The following is a 13589-nucleotide window of genomic DNA, read 5'->3' on the forward strand; positions in this document are numbered from 1 at the left end:
TTAAATGGTTTCCCCATTCACTTTTCTTGTCAGAAAGTTGCAAAAAATGATCACATGACCCCTGGACACAGGCCATCATAAATATGAATCAGTTGTCAAGCATCCGAATGTAAATCACATGACCATGGGGATGTTGCAATGGTCATAAATGTGAAAATTGGTCATAATTCCCTTTTCCCAGTGTTTTTGTAACTTCGAACCATCACTAAACAAACTGTTGTAAGTCAAGAACTACCTGTATTGATACAGACCTTAAGGTAAATACTGAAAAAGTCATGTGTGATGCATCAGCATTATGTACATATGATAGGCTCCATAGACCACTACATCAAAGATGTTGTTTTGCTGAGTATTTTTCAGGTTATTTTGATGCAATGTTAGTCAAAGTAATCACTGTTTAATTGCAGACATTCATGGAAGAAATGACCAGAAAACAGCCGGATGTAGATAAAGTTACAAAGACACATAAAAGAAAAGCAGCTGAAACTAGTCCAATCCAATCTCATATTCCTGTATTGGATAAGGGAAGAGGAGGAAGTAAGTAATGTTCTATTGTGAGGCATTGAGAGTATCATATTTCAACATTACTTGGCTATTTATAGATTGCAGCAGTAATTCACCATTGTTTTATCGCAGAGTGGTTTTAAGCTCTCTTTTTTTCCTCATTTAAAAAATGGCAAGAATAAACCAGGAGTTGACAACTTGTACTACTATGGCCTCTTGTATGTGACTCAGCCATCTGGGTTTATAGCTGCCTTCCATAAACAGAACCAAAGTATTATTTGCAACCAAACAAACATATGTGTCATATTATTTTTCTTCTAAATTGCTTTGAAAGGTGTAGTTTTGATGCAGTTTTTGATGCATATGTAATTCAGTTTATGTTTAACAGGAAAACGTTCTACAATCCCGAGCATATATCCTTCAGGTGCTCAGACCCAAATCGAGACAAAGAATCCACAGGTTAACCTCTTGCTCAGCAAATGGCAACAAGTCTGGCTTCTGGCCCTGGAGAGACGAAGGAAACTTAATGATGCCTTAGACCGATTAGAAGAGGTTAGTAATAGTAGTTAAAACAGCCACCCTGTTCTGTCCCCGTCTCCACACACACACAAACACAGCCAGCCAAGGGTTAAGAAAGCACTTGGCACGCACACAGGTTGTTATCAGAAACTTGGCAGCAATACGAGCACCGACTGCCAAGTGCTTTTACTTCAATAAACGGAATATCCCTTCACTAGATAAACAGAAATACACACATTTTATAAATAGTCCAGTTCCAAACAAGAAACCTTTCGGTAGCTTTAAGCGTTGTTCAAGTGACTAGCCAGAGTTAGTTTTTGTTCGTCACAGAGTCTTAAATGGCCACCACACTCTCTTATATAGTCTCTGGGGTGTGGTCCAGTGACTCAGTTATAATCCCTGGCACGCCTCCTTAACTGCTGCAACCGTTTATCACGCCTTCGTTGGCGTGGATCCAGGAATGACAGATCACCTCCCTCGCTCTCATCGGAGACACCTGGCTCCTGGCTAATCTCCTCTTCCTCGGCCGGCACTTGAGGCAGTGCCAGAGGGGAGGGGCCTGGAGAGGGAGGTCTGGCCGACTCCTCTTCTTCATGTTCGGAGCCTTCTTCCTCCGATGAGATAGGCTCGGAAGGCAGGGCCACAACACACCCCAGGGCCTTAAATGAAGTTCTGTTTCATGCATAAGTGGCAGTGGCATTCCTCTTGAGCAGGGGGGATCAGCCATCATCATCTCTGATACTCAGAGGTTATGTGGTTAGCTGTTGATCATCAGCGCAGTTACTCTTACAGTTTGGAGGGAAAGTACCCACCCATACATTGAGTACTCTGCACGCTCCATAGAAGGACAGGGCACCCAATGCTTCTGCATGTACCAACAGGAAGGGTATGACACACATGACTGAAAAAATAGGATATTATTACCAACTGTTTTTTATTTATTTTTTTTATTATTCAAACTTCTATACCGCCCTTCTCCTTTCGGACTCAGGGCGGTGAACAGCCAAAATAAAAACATTTATACATAAAGTTACAATTAAAAATAGATTTAAAATAATTAGATAAATTTGGCCCGTTTGGATCAGCATTGCCTCTAGATGAGATGGGTGGCACACAAATCTAAATATGGATGGATAAATGGATGGATGTTTGTGTGGCACCAAGTCATTTTTCATTCCCAGCAGTCAAATAAGTTTTTACATCAAAAACGGGGACCAAAGGAACTGTAGAATCATGCATTGGTTGGTCAAATAGTAAAATGGAAGGCAAGCACCAATAGTCTCTTCAAAAGATGGCTTCCGACCCTATTAGTCAAAGTTTAGAGTTATTTTTGTATTAGGAGTATTCGTGATGAACGCTAACTACCTTTTAAAAATTGGAAATAATTTTAAACCTTATTTTCAAATGACAGATAAGTTAACTTCTGCACGTTCTTCATGCTAAGTTGATATATAGCTTGGGATCCACAAATGAAGTTGAACTGCAGTTTGAAGGAGCCTTCAGGCTCATACACTTTGGGATACAGCTCGGAGTCCAAGATCAGAAACCTAGGCAGGAAATAGAAAGGACTAGATTGATTTTCACTTTAGAGAGGAAACCAATGTTCACTTCTGTCCTAAATCTTAGCATCATGGATATTGGATTCCGTAAGCCAATTCATGTTTTAAATCATTTTAATGTTTTTTTTTTCCAGCTGAGGGAATTTGCCAATTTTGATTTTGATATTTGGCGAAAGAAGTATATGCGATGGATGAACCACAAGAAATCTCGAGTAATGGACTTCTTTAGGAGGATAGATAAAGATCAGGATGGCAAGATAACAAGGCAGGAATTTATTGATGGGATTCTCTCTTCAAGTAAGTTTTAAAACAAACCATTATTCTTAAAACTTCTGATTGCAGGTGAAGAAAAAAGAATGTGAGAGAAGAAGGCTTAATAGCACTTCTCAAATATCTGAAATAATGTTATTGCGTTCTGTAGTGACCGATAGATGCAATTAGATCTAATAGCTATAACTAACCAGAGTTTAAATTAGTACAATCCAGTGAAGCATCAAGATAAATGTTTAGTAGGAAAAATCAGAAGAAATGATAACATAGAACAGGGGTTCAAATTCAATTATATTGAGGGCCGCATCAGGGTTGTGTTTGACCTTGGGGGGGTCGGGGTGAGAGTGGCCAGGGTGGGCATGGCCAGCTCAATGTCACTGGTGTTGGGGGTGCCTAGGGTGGCACGAGCACTCTGCCAGTGAAAACGGGCTCTTGAGCTCCATTTTCGGCAGCAATGGCCTCCTGCAACCCTCTGCCAGTGAAAACGGAGCTTGGGAGCGCGGCCACATGCGGCCCTCCAGAGCTCCATTTTCACTGGCAGAGGCACAAAAGCACAATGGGTCAATCCTTCACTGTTTCCAGGGCGGCCCCGCAGTCCAGATATAAGCACCCCGCAGACCGGATCTGGCCCCTGGGCCTTGAGTTTGACATCCCTGACATAGAATGATGTTTCTTAAAGTATGGTCCAAGGAGGGTTCCCCCAAGACCCTCTCAGAGATCTGTGAAGTGAAAATTATTTACCCACTATTGAAAATATTAGCAAAAATTTAAAACAATATCACTGCTCTCATTTTTTTGTTGTTAAAAACACAGGAATTTTTGTGAAAGATATTTTATGTTAATATATAATAGGTTCAATATTGTTATAGTTACATGATTCAGTAAATGTTCTTCAAATGCATCAGTTTTAATATTTAATATCGATAAATATAACCCATGTATACAAAAGCTCTTTTGGGGTCATCCATAATTTTTAAAAGTGAGAAGAGATTTAAAAAGTTTAAGAAATGCTGAGCGAGAAAATTGTTCAAATCTTGTTACATTCATTCAGAGTGGATAGCCATCTTTTCCTGATCTAATTTTTGCTTTCCCACATCAAGCAGGAATAGACTAGAAAGCCTACAAAATTCTCTTTAATTCTATGATTCTAGGAGTAATCTATTCCTAAAATGTTGTAATTCTAATGTTTAGTATTATTTCTTTTCCATAGAATTTCCTACTAGTCGCCTGGAAATGAGTGCAGTAGCAGACATTTTTGACAGAGATGGCGATGGCTATATTGACTATTACGAATTTGTAGCAGCACTTCATCCGAACAAGGATGCATACAAACCTCTGACAGATGCTGACAAAATTGAAGATGAGGTATTCTATTCACCTTTTATTATGAGTATTTTCCACTAGAATTGCATAATGATCATCATACTCTACAATTTACCAATTATACAGAATGGCAAAAAATCTAATACATGATAATCTGATTATCACATTGACAGGTGACAAGGCAAGTAGCAAAATGTAAATGTGCAAAGCGGTTCCAGGTGGAGCAGATTGGCGACAATAAGTACAGAGTAAGTCTAAAAAAATACATTCATGTCATCCATTGATTTATACCTAGCTACTCTAAAAAGAACCAGAAGATCTGAGTTATTAAACTAAATTTAGACTCTCTGGATTCTGTAAATTTTCTCAAAGTATTAAAACCTATTTCAAATCTTACTAACAGTCAATGATAATAATAGTCACAACATAGACAAAGTAATAGAAAATGAAGAAGCTAAATGCTCTGGGACTTTAGAATTGAAGCAGGCAAGCATTTTCCACACAATGCTTTGATAAGAAAGACCAAGAAGTCTGGATAGTGGATGTTGCAGGACATCGACCCAGCAGGATAGAGGAGAAAGAACTGGGGAAAATCATGAAATACAAAGACCTGCAAAAAGAAGTATAGAAGAACTGTGGCAAAAGGAAGCCAAAATAGTACCAATAGTAATAGGCACTTTGGGTGTAATTCCAAAACATCTGGAGCTTTAGCAGCATTGACAAAACCACCACCAGTCAGTTGCAAAAGGCAGTTTTACCTTTAATATTATTATTAAACAACATCTGCCTATCTCAGGCACTTGCCTTATTAAGTGGATAAAAATGTCAAATCCAGTCTAAACATTAATTAACTGTGTGACCACCCTAATTCCTATTGTTACTCACTTGAAATTATATATGGTGATTATCTCATGTTTTTCAAAGGGATGCAGTTTTATGAGAAATTAAAGAGATGTGAGTTCATTTAAATACAGCCTCAGGATTGAAAGTGATTTTTCCAAGACACAGTACAAAGGGCAGTGGTTGTTTACTTGAAAGAAAAAAAAATACCGTGGCTGCCATTTTGTATTTCTGGGACTCCATTTTTTTTTAAATAGGTCCCACCCCTTGAAAAAGTTTAAAGGCCCTGGTTTTTTTTCCCCTTTGTGGAAGACTGTTCAGAATAAGTGCATGACTGAAATTAAAAGCACAAGATCATAGAGATTGGCTTTATACAGTAGGTCTGTTACATTAGAGCTCATCAACCGCCCCCCAACCGGGCCGCCAAAGCAGTGGGCAAGTGTGCAAAGCTTCCTTTGCACATGAATGAGATTTAGGTTGCGTGTGTGAAACCATTCCCCTCCACTGCCAAAGCCGCCACTAGCGGTCTGTGGAACCAAGAAGGTTGGCGACCCCTGTGTTATGTAATACTTATATGATATCATGCCACCAATGTTCAGGATCTTTTATTGTACTATTCATTAATATTTAAATGGTGTTCTTCCCAGAAGAGTTAGAATTCAAAGATATTGAATAATATATCTCATTATCATCCTGTTCTTATAAAAAAGAACTTGTCCCAGTTTTATTAGTTAGATCAAAGATGATGCAAGGAAGCAACAGATAAACTTGAATTCCATTCTCCATCATTTACAGTCCTAACATGTAATGTTACCTGCATGTATGTAAAGTACATATTATATTGAGCTATTTGGAATACATATGCACTTTCATAGTGTGTTCTAGAGTCATGTAGACCATTTCCTGTTAAACTAATTGTGTTTTTTTCCCCCCATTTTCCATCTCTTGTCAGTTCTTCCTGGGAAATCAGGTATAAACAGTGGAATGTACATGGAGTTTCTAGTATTTTTTTTAATACATTATCATTTCAGCTTGCAGTGATTTGTCCTCCCACTTCCTTTCACCCTGAGCTAATTCCTTGTTTGCTCAGCTTTGGTGCCTTAACAGGTGTCTTTATACTGAGAATTGCCTCTTTGCCTGTCGCTGCCTCATAATTAAGATTACTTTAAGGGAACCAGATAATAGTCAAAAATGCTCTTCAGGTGTAAATGCTTTCAAATACTTTCTCTGTAATTTGCACTTGAAAACTGTAGTTAAGATTGTGCTGTGATTGCTATATGGAATGGCTTTTAGGTTTCCATGCTGCATCCCACTGTCAGGTAATTTTCATCACACATTTTTTTTAAACTAGTAGGAAAAGGCCAGGGTACTCAAAAGCAAACCAATAGCATGCAACCAAGCTCCTTTCAGACTGTATCAATCAAAAAGGGAATTTTGTTTATTTTGTACAATAGACCCTTGTTTCTGTGCTTACTCTTAGCTTTTTTTTTTAGCAGAGCAATATTATATCATTCAAAACAAGAAAAAAAAAATTAAACATTTGGGGGCGAGCGGGTTTCATTTGGCGGAAAGCGACCCCAGATTTCAGCCAGGATTTAACATATAACGAGTGAACATGGATTCCACTAAATTTGAAATTTGCACAGATGCCAGACTCAGAGAATCTTCAATTCCTTTTAAAGTCCATCTTCCTGTGGTTCTTTTTATACAGATATGTATTAAAAAGGAGTTCTGATACATAATGATAACATAATGTTATCATTATGAAACTATGTCTTTAATAATGGACATTGCTTAGGTTTTTTATATATATCAGTATTAATAAAATTCTGGGATAGGATTTTCCATCTACTCCTTACCATGGAGCTCACTCGATATTTGAGGCCAATTAGACACACTCTCAGTTGAATCTTTGCTTAGACAGTTGCTATGATGAGGATTAAATGAAGAGTATTGTCAGATATACTGTCTTGAATGTTTAATAGAAATTATAGAATATAAAACGGTATAAAACTAATCAAACTGTTGAGCTGGTGCATCTGGAGAGAAAGGCAGGTAAGAGCCGCAATAGCTGGGCATCCTTATCAAAGGAAAGGAGTTCTGTTGCATTCCCCGATTACCTAAGGGAAATATAGTAGACTTACTTACCCGTTTTGTTTTTTACATTTTTGAAAGGCATGGTCAGGAATATTAAGTATCTAGATACAGGACTGCAATAATGTAGTTATTTTAACCACTACAAATAATTATGACAGGTTGTGCTTGTAAGGATTTTAGAAAAACACAACTAGAATAAAGGATAAGTTTTCCAAAGAACACTGCAAAAAGAGGAGACTCCTCAAACAACTCCTTAGTTTTGATTGGTTAGAAATGAAATTGTGTCAGATCCCTCTTGATCTACTGCTTAAGCTTCTGGATATTGAAATGTGAATATTACAGCTTGGAAACAAGGTAGAATTCTCAAAAAAAAAAAGTTTTAGGAAGCAAGAAAGGATATTCTTTCCTGACTCATCTATGTGGTCATAACTTCCCACTCTGCTTTAGGAGAATAACTACAGTCAGCATTTGGATGAAAGTTGTAGTAAAGCCTGGGTGAATGTCTCATGTTATCGTTCCAATTTCTCTGGCTAATTCTTCCCAGAACTATTTAAGCAAAGTCCATTTTCCAAAGGACTCGTATGAAAAACAGTTGCTGCAGCATAAAACCTTATAAGAAGAAAGGAAAAAGTCTTCATAGCTATTTTTATTGCCATAATTTCACACAGTGCACATTCCAACCTAGCCTTTTTACATACTTCTAAAATAACGTTTTGTTCCTGGCACAGTGAGCTTTATCTGCTACACTGTTATTTGGTTCCTAAGAAGTAATATGCTTTCCCCCCTTTGCTTAAGCTGTATCTCAAGTTATATTAAAAAGTAAGCTCAGTTGTATGATTTAGCAATGAAAGATTTACTAGACAAACAATGTTTGCTTGAATTTTGAAAGATAATATTTGGCTTCTTATTCCAGTTGGACCTTTGGGGATACATACCCTCATGAAAGATCAGGCATTACATATTAGAGAAGTTGTGAATTCTTCTCATAGCAGAAGCTAATGGCAAATTGATTTGCAGCACAAGGCACTAGGGTAGATCATACAAAAGTTTTTTTAGGCAGTGATTGGGATGGAAGTGTTTAAACCTAGTGAACTTTATTATACATTTAATGAAAAGTTAACTAGTTGTGATTTCCTGGGCTTTTTTCCCCAGGCCTTGTCTGTTCTCTCACCTGGTTATTGAAGTTATCAGGAGTGCAAATATGCTGCAGAGCAAAATGAAGGGAGAGAATAACAATCAGAGGAAATAGAAAGGGAAGTATGTTCTTCCTCTAGCTTAAAAGTAAAGTACAAATTTCTAGATTGCAACAGCCTTTTTGGCTTTACAATGCTCATTCCATGTTCCCATAACATGGGGGGCAGCACCTGGCCATTATGATCCCAAAATAACAAAACAGTGCAAGCTCTGTCCTTTTGCCTGTTTGACCAATACAAATAATCCTACATTGGTTTCATGTCATGAGGTGCTCCTGCAGCTCTTTTTTCTTAATTTTCCTTTCCTGATACGCTGTAATAAGTAAATCAGAAGCCTCGGATTCTCTGTTGAGTATCAACCAGGAGACTATTAAGATTCTGAATAACCAGTTCAGTTAAGTTGGCTTCCTGCCATGTTCCAGATCTGCTAACCGTTGTTTTCTTGTTTGGACATGATAAGAAATTATTCTTTATTACAGCAGGCCAAGAAAGAAAGGAGCTGTGTAAAAACTAGAATCAAACAATAGATAAAACATCTGTGATTTAAAGATTACCAATACATGCTTAAACAATCATGTAGTACAGGGGTGTCAAAGTTGTGGCGTCATGTGACATATAGGACTTTTTTCCCCTTCACTAAACTGGGTGGGGCTAGGGCCAGCATGTGACGCATCCAGCCCAAAGCCCGTGAGTTTGACACCCCTGCTGTAGTAAGCTTAATGATTACTAAGATCAGAGATGAAGAAAATTTATTTTTGTTTCATTTTAATATTATTATATCTAAGCACACTTCTCTAAACAAATGTTTGAATTCATATGAAATTACATATTAGAGGTTTCAAAACTTTGATTTGGAGAATTAAAGTTGATTGAATTAAGTCTCCAAATCGAGCATTTGACTCAAAAGGCTTATACAAAAGTTGTTTCTTCATAATTGATTTGGGCAATCAAATTAAAGTATCAAATGAATTCTGCTATCAGAACTGATGGTTCAATTCTGACCAAAGCTGATTTACATATTCCTGTTATATATGCATATTTGAATCTCTCTAGTTTTATAACGTCGTTCACAAATAAAAAAGAGTAATGCCAGCACCTTGAATTGAACCCAGAAACATACTGCCAACCAGTGCAACTTGTGGAACAAAGGTGTCACATATTCTGGATTAAAGATTACCTTAATGCTCACACTGCTACATTTTGCATTGGCTGAAACTTACATGTCCTGTTAAAGGGCATCTCTGTGTGCAGCATATTGCAGTAGTCCAGTTAGGAGGTAATCAGAATGTGAGCAGCCATGAGCAGAGCCTCTTGTTCTAGGAATAGGCACAGTTGGTAGGCGAGGCATATCAGGGCAGTAGCCATAGCTGCCACCTGTTCTTTGAGCTGGGTTTACAAGTCCAGGAGGGCCTCCAAAATTGCACACCGTTCCATTTAGAGTAGTGCAACCCCATCCAAAACAAGAGATGGAAATTTCCCATAACCAGGGGGGCTAAAACTCAGAGCCACTGAGACTTGCTACACTTGAAGCCTGTTGTTCCCCATCCAGACACTCACAGCCTCTATACACTGAGACAGAGCTCCATAATATCCCATGGCCAGTCCAACATGGAGATGCAAAGCTGGGTATTTGCAGAATACTGATGATACCTCACCTGGAACTGTTGGATGATCTCATCCAGTGGTTTCATGTAGACGTTAAACATGAGAGGGCTGAGCCCTGTGGCACTCCACAAAGCTGGGGCCATGGGATGGACTTCTCTCCCCCCCCCAAACCCCTGGAACTGATATGGAAATATAGCATGGTCAGTGGATTAAAGGCTGCTAAGAGGTCAAAACAAAATAAAGAAGCAATCTGTCTATCTAAATCTATCTATCTAGTCTGAATAGTAATTAACATAATATAACATAATACTAGGAAAATTCATGGCAAATAAATATATAAACTAGAAATTGCATACAATACATACATACATACATACATACATACATACATACATACATACATAACATTTGTGTGTATGTGTGTAACACACACTGTGTTTTCCCGAAAATAAGACCCTGCCTTATATTGAAAAAATGAGAAATTGAATGAAATTAAAATAGATACTTATCAATCATACTTGATACTTATCAATTTTTAATTTTAAAAACTTAAACTTTTAAAAAATTTAAAACTTCATTAATTGTTTGCTTTTGGAGTTTTTCACACTTTAACAGCCATTTGTTTCTGTACAGTTATCAAAGAACCTTGAAAATTGTACTAATGCATATATGTTTATATATTCTGCAATACTTAGAAGGACTGCTTCTGACCAGCAGATAGTGAGGATCATTAGAAACATAATTTTTCCATCCTCAATGTTTTCCACACCACTGCATTTTGGGAGTTGTAGTCCTAACACTTCTGCATTCCATCAGACTGGAGAGGTTTTTATTTTGATCTTTGAGGACACTAACTCCTCTCTACATGTTTTTTTTTTTATTGCTTTGCTTTGCTTGTTTGCTTAGTTAACATTAAAACTAACAGGCGTGCGAGACCAGTAGCAAAACTATTAATGCTTTTGTGGTTGGTGTTGAAAAAGGAAGCTCTCAAGGAGATCCAATCGCTGAGGAATCGTAGATATGCAATAGGTTTTATTGAAACTTTATTTTTTTAAAAAAAGAATTGAAAGATAAATTAAGTACAATTATCTAAATAGTAGAAGGATATGTGATCAGAATATAGCAGTGTAAATAGTAAGTAACAGAAGAGAGAAATCATAAATTGCTTATCTCCCAGATATGAGAAAATCTACACAAGAAGAAAAGGTAACTGAATCATACCATGCAATACACTGGATATACAAAGGGGAAGTTTTCCTGAAAGCAAGAAAGCGAAAGGAGCTTCATGTCATGATTAAAGTTACTTTTTTTCTTTCCCAGGATAAAACTTTTGAGTTCTCTCCATTTTATGAAACTCGTAGTGTATTTTTAATTATTTCTGCAAGGAAAGCTCAGAGAGGGTTTTTGTAATGAAGGAACAAGTTGTCTGATATAAGAACTTTATACAATCTCTTAGTACCCTGTTTCCCATAAATAAGACATTCCCTGATAATAAGCCCAATTGGGCTTCTGAGCGCATGTGTTAAAATAAGCCTCCCCCCGAAAATTAAGCCCTACCCAAAAATATTTAAACGCAGAGCTGGAAATCAGGTAAGACGGCAAGAGGAGCCCCATCTTGCTCCATGCACCCCAAAATAATAAGACCTCCCCGAAAATAAGGCCATTATTTTGGGGTTCAAAAAAATATAAGACAGGGTCTTATTTTCGGGGAAACACAGTATTTTTTTTTCTCCTACTACATGATTTTTGAAAATTGATTTTTGTAAAATGAAACCAGCTTTTGATCTTTATGTTCTGCTTCTACCTCCCTTCACCCCAATCTCATTGCTAGCTTGTGGATTAATACATTGAGTTTGACAACAGCTTTGATCATCATATGCTTAATGAAAACATCTTTGGTAATTATTCTACTAATGATTTAAAGCAATCTGTCTGTGGCTAATTTTAACCTACTTAGCTTGGAGAAGACATTGCTGTTTAGAATATATAGGAAAGCTTTAGCTTATTTTCCTTTCTTCGGCACAGTTTGGTGATTCCCAGCAGCTTCGTCTCGTCCGAATCCTGCGGAGCACCGTTATGGTTCGTGTTGGAGGTGGTTGGATGGCACTAGATGAGTTCTTAGTGAAAAACGATCCCTGCAGAGGTATGTAAGAAAATTGCTTGGATGGCACACTCAATAATTGTGTCCATAACTGCCGCCACTGCTTAATTGGAGGAAGAAAATGTCAGCTGTATCAATTCCGCAGCTTAACTCAATCTTAATTTACTTATAATGGTATACTTTTATACATATTAATATGCAAAAGTACTGCATACCAAAAAATCTAGGGGCAGAGGTGAGCAGAAACAAATGGTCTTCAAATGTTTTTGATTTCAATTTCTGCCATGCAGATAACACGGATAATGGCAAGAAATGGTGGAGGTGGCATTCTAAAATAATCGTAGAAGCCTCTTGTTGGCTGAAATTTCGCTTACGTGCTGAGAAAACTGAACAAGATAGATAGTCTTCTACTTAACAACCATTTATTTAGTTACTCTTCAGAGTTACAGTGGCGCTCAGAAAAGTGACTTCCAACCAGTTCTTGCATTTACAACTATTGCAGCATCCCCACAAGCACTAGATCAAAAGTTGGCCACTTGTGGACCGGCATGTATTTATGAAAGTAGCAATAACTGCCATTTGTGACCACCTGTCTTAACAACAAGCAAAATCAATGGGGAAAGCTGGATTTGCTTAATGACTATGATTCACTTAAAAACGGCATGATTCGCTTAACAACCATGACAAACAGATTCATACAATCGGGCATGGCTCACCAACTTCCTTGCTTTAGCAGTGGGAATTCTGGTCTCAATTGCGGTCGTAAGTTGAGGACTACTTGTACTGAAAACATACCTACTGTTAAAAAAAGAAAGCTGTTATCCTACTGTATATGTTATTTATTTCCCCTTTTCTCCTTTCTTAAGAATCTAATTTGACCTTAGAGATGGGAGGAGCAGGGAAGATGCTAGAACCAACCATGAAGTTCTGTCAGGAAAAGCTAGCCATTCTAATGAAGTTCTCATATAGTTGTCTCCCGCCTCGAGGTGGAATGTGTCAAGCAGTCCAAAATACCAGTTGGTCTGCTGCTATAGGAAGCAAGATTTTTTCCCCCACACTTATATAAAGGTAGTTCTTGACTTATAACTGCAATTGAGCCCACAATTTATGTTGCTAAGTGACAAAGTTGTTAAGTGAATTTTGCCCCATTTTATGACCTTTATTGCCACAGTTGTTAAGTGAGTCACTGCAGTTATTAAGTTAGTAACACTATTGTTAAGTGAATCTGACTTCTTCACTGACTTCTGGCTTGTCAGAAGGTTGCAAAATCTGATCACATGACCTGAGGATACCGAAACTATCATAACTATGAGTCAGTTGCCAAGCACCTTAATTTTGATAATGTGGCCAAGGGGATGCTGCAATGATCATAAATGTAAAAAACAGTCCCAAGTCACTTTTCCCAGTGCTGTTGTTTCTTTAAACAGTCACTGTCGTAGGTCAAGGACTAGCTGTATTTCAGTACTGGGAGGAATGTGAGTGTTTACATTCTGTCTTCTGCCCTTTATTGATGAGATTTGGAAAACTGACAGTACAATTCACCTCCTCCTTCCAGTGAGCTGCACAGAGTGATTTACA

The 13589-nt window shown here is 37.7% G+C and overlaps 1 protein-coding gene across 1 annotated transcript in view; it reads left to right on the top strand.

Moving 5' to 3' along the window:
- The window catches only part of DST (dystonin), a 215528-nt gene that overhangs the window by 190852 nt on the left and 11087 nt on the right, over positions 1–13589 (top strand). Inside the window, exons 81-87 of the mRNA XM_070932929.1 lie at positions 408–537; positions 893–1056; positions 2717–2879; positions 4063–4217; positions 4349–4423; positions 5968–5985; positions 11936–12053. Of these exons, the coding sequence (XP_070789030.1) occupies positions 408–537; positions 893–1056; positions 2717–2879; positions 4063–4217; positions 4349–4423; positions 5968–5985; positions 11936–12053 (823 nt within the window). The remainder of the gene's footprint in view (positions 1–407; positions 538–892; positions 1057–2716; positions 2880–4062; positions 4218–4348; positions 4424–5967; positions 5986–11935; positions 12054–13589) is intronic.

Source organism: Pituophis catenifer, unplaced genomic scaffold (assembly GCF_029215685.1).
Source record: "Pituophis catenifer annectens isolate HBS135680 unplaced genomic scaffold, rPitCat1.0.hap2 SCAF_1, whole genome shotgun sequence".
Classification (NCBI taxonomy): Eukaryota; Metazoa; Chordata; class Lepidosauria; order Squamata; family Colubridae; genus Pituophis; species Pituophis catenifer.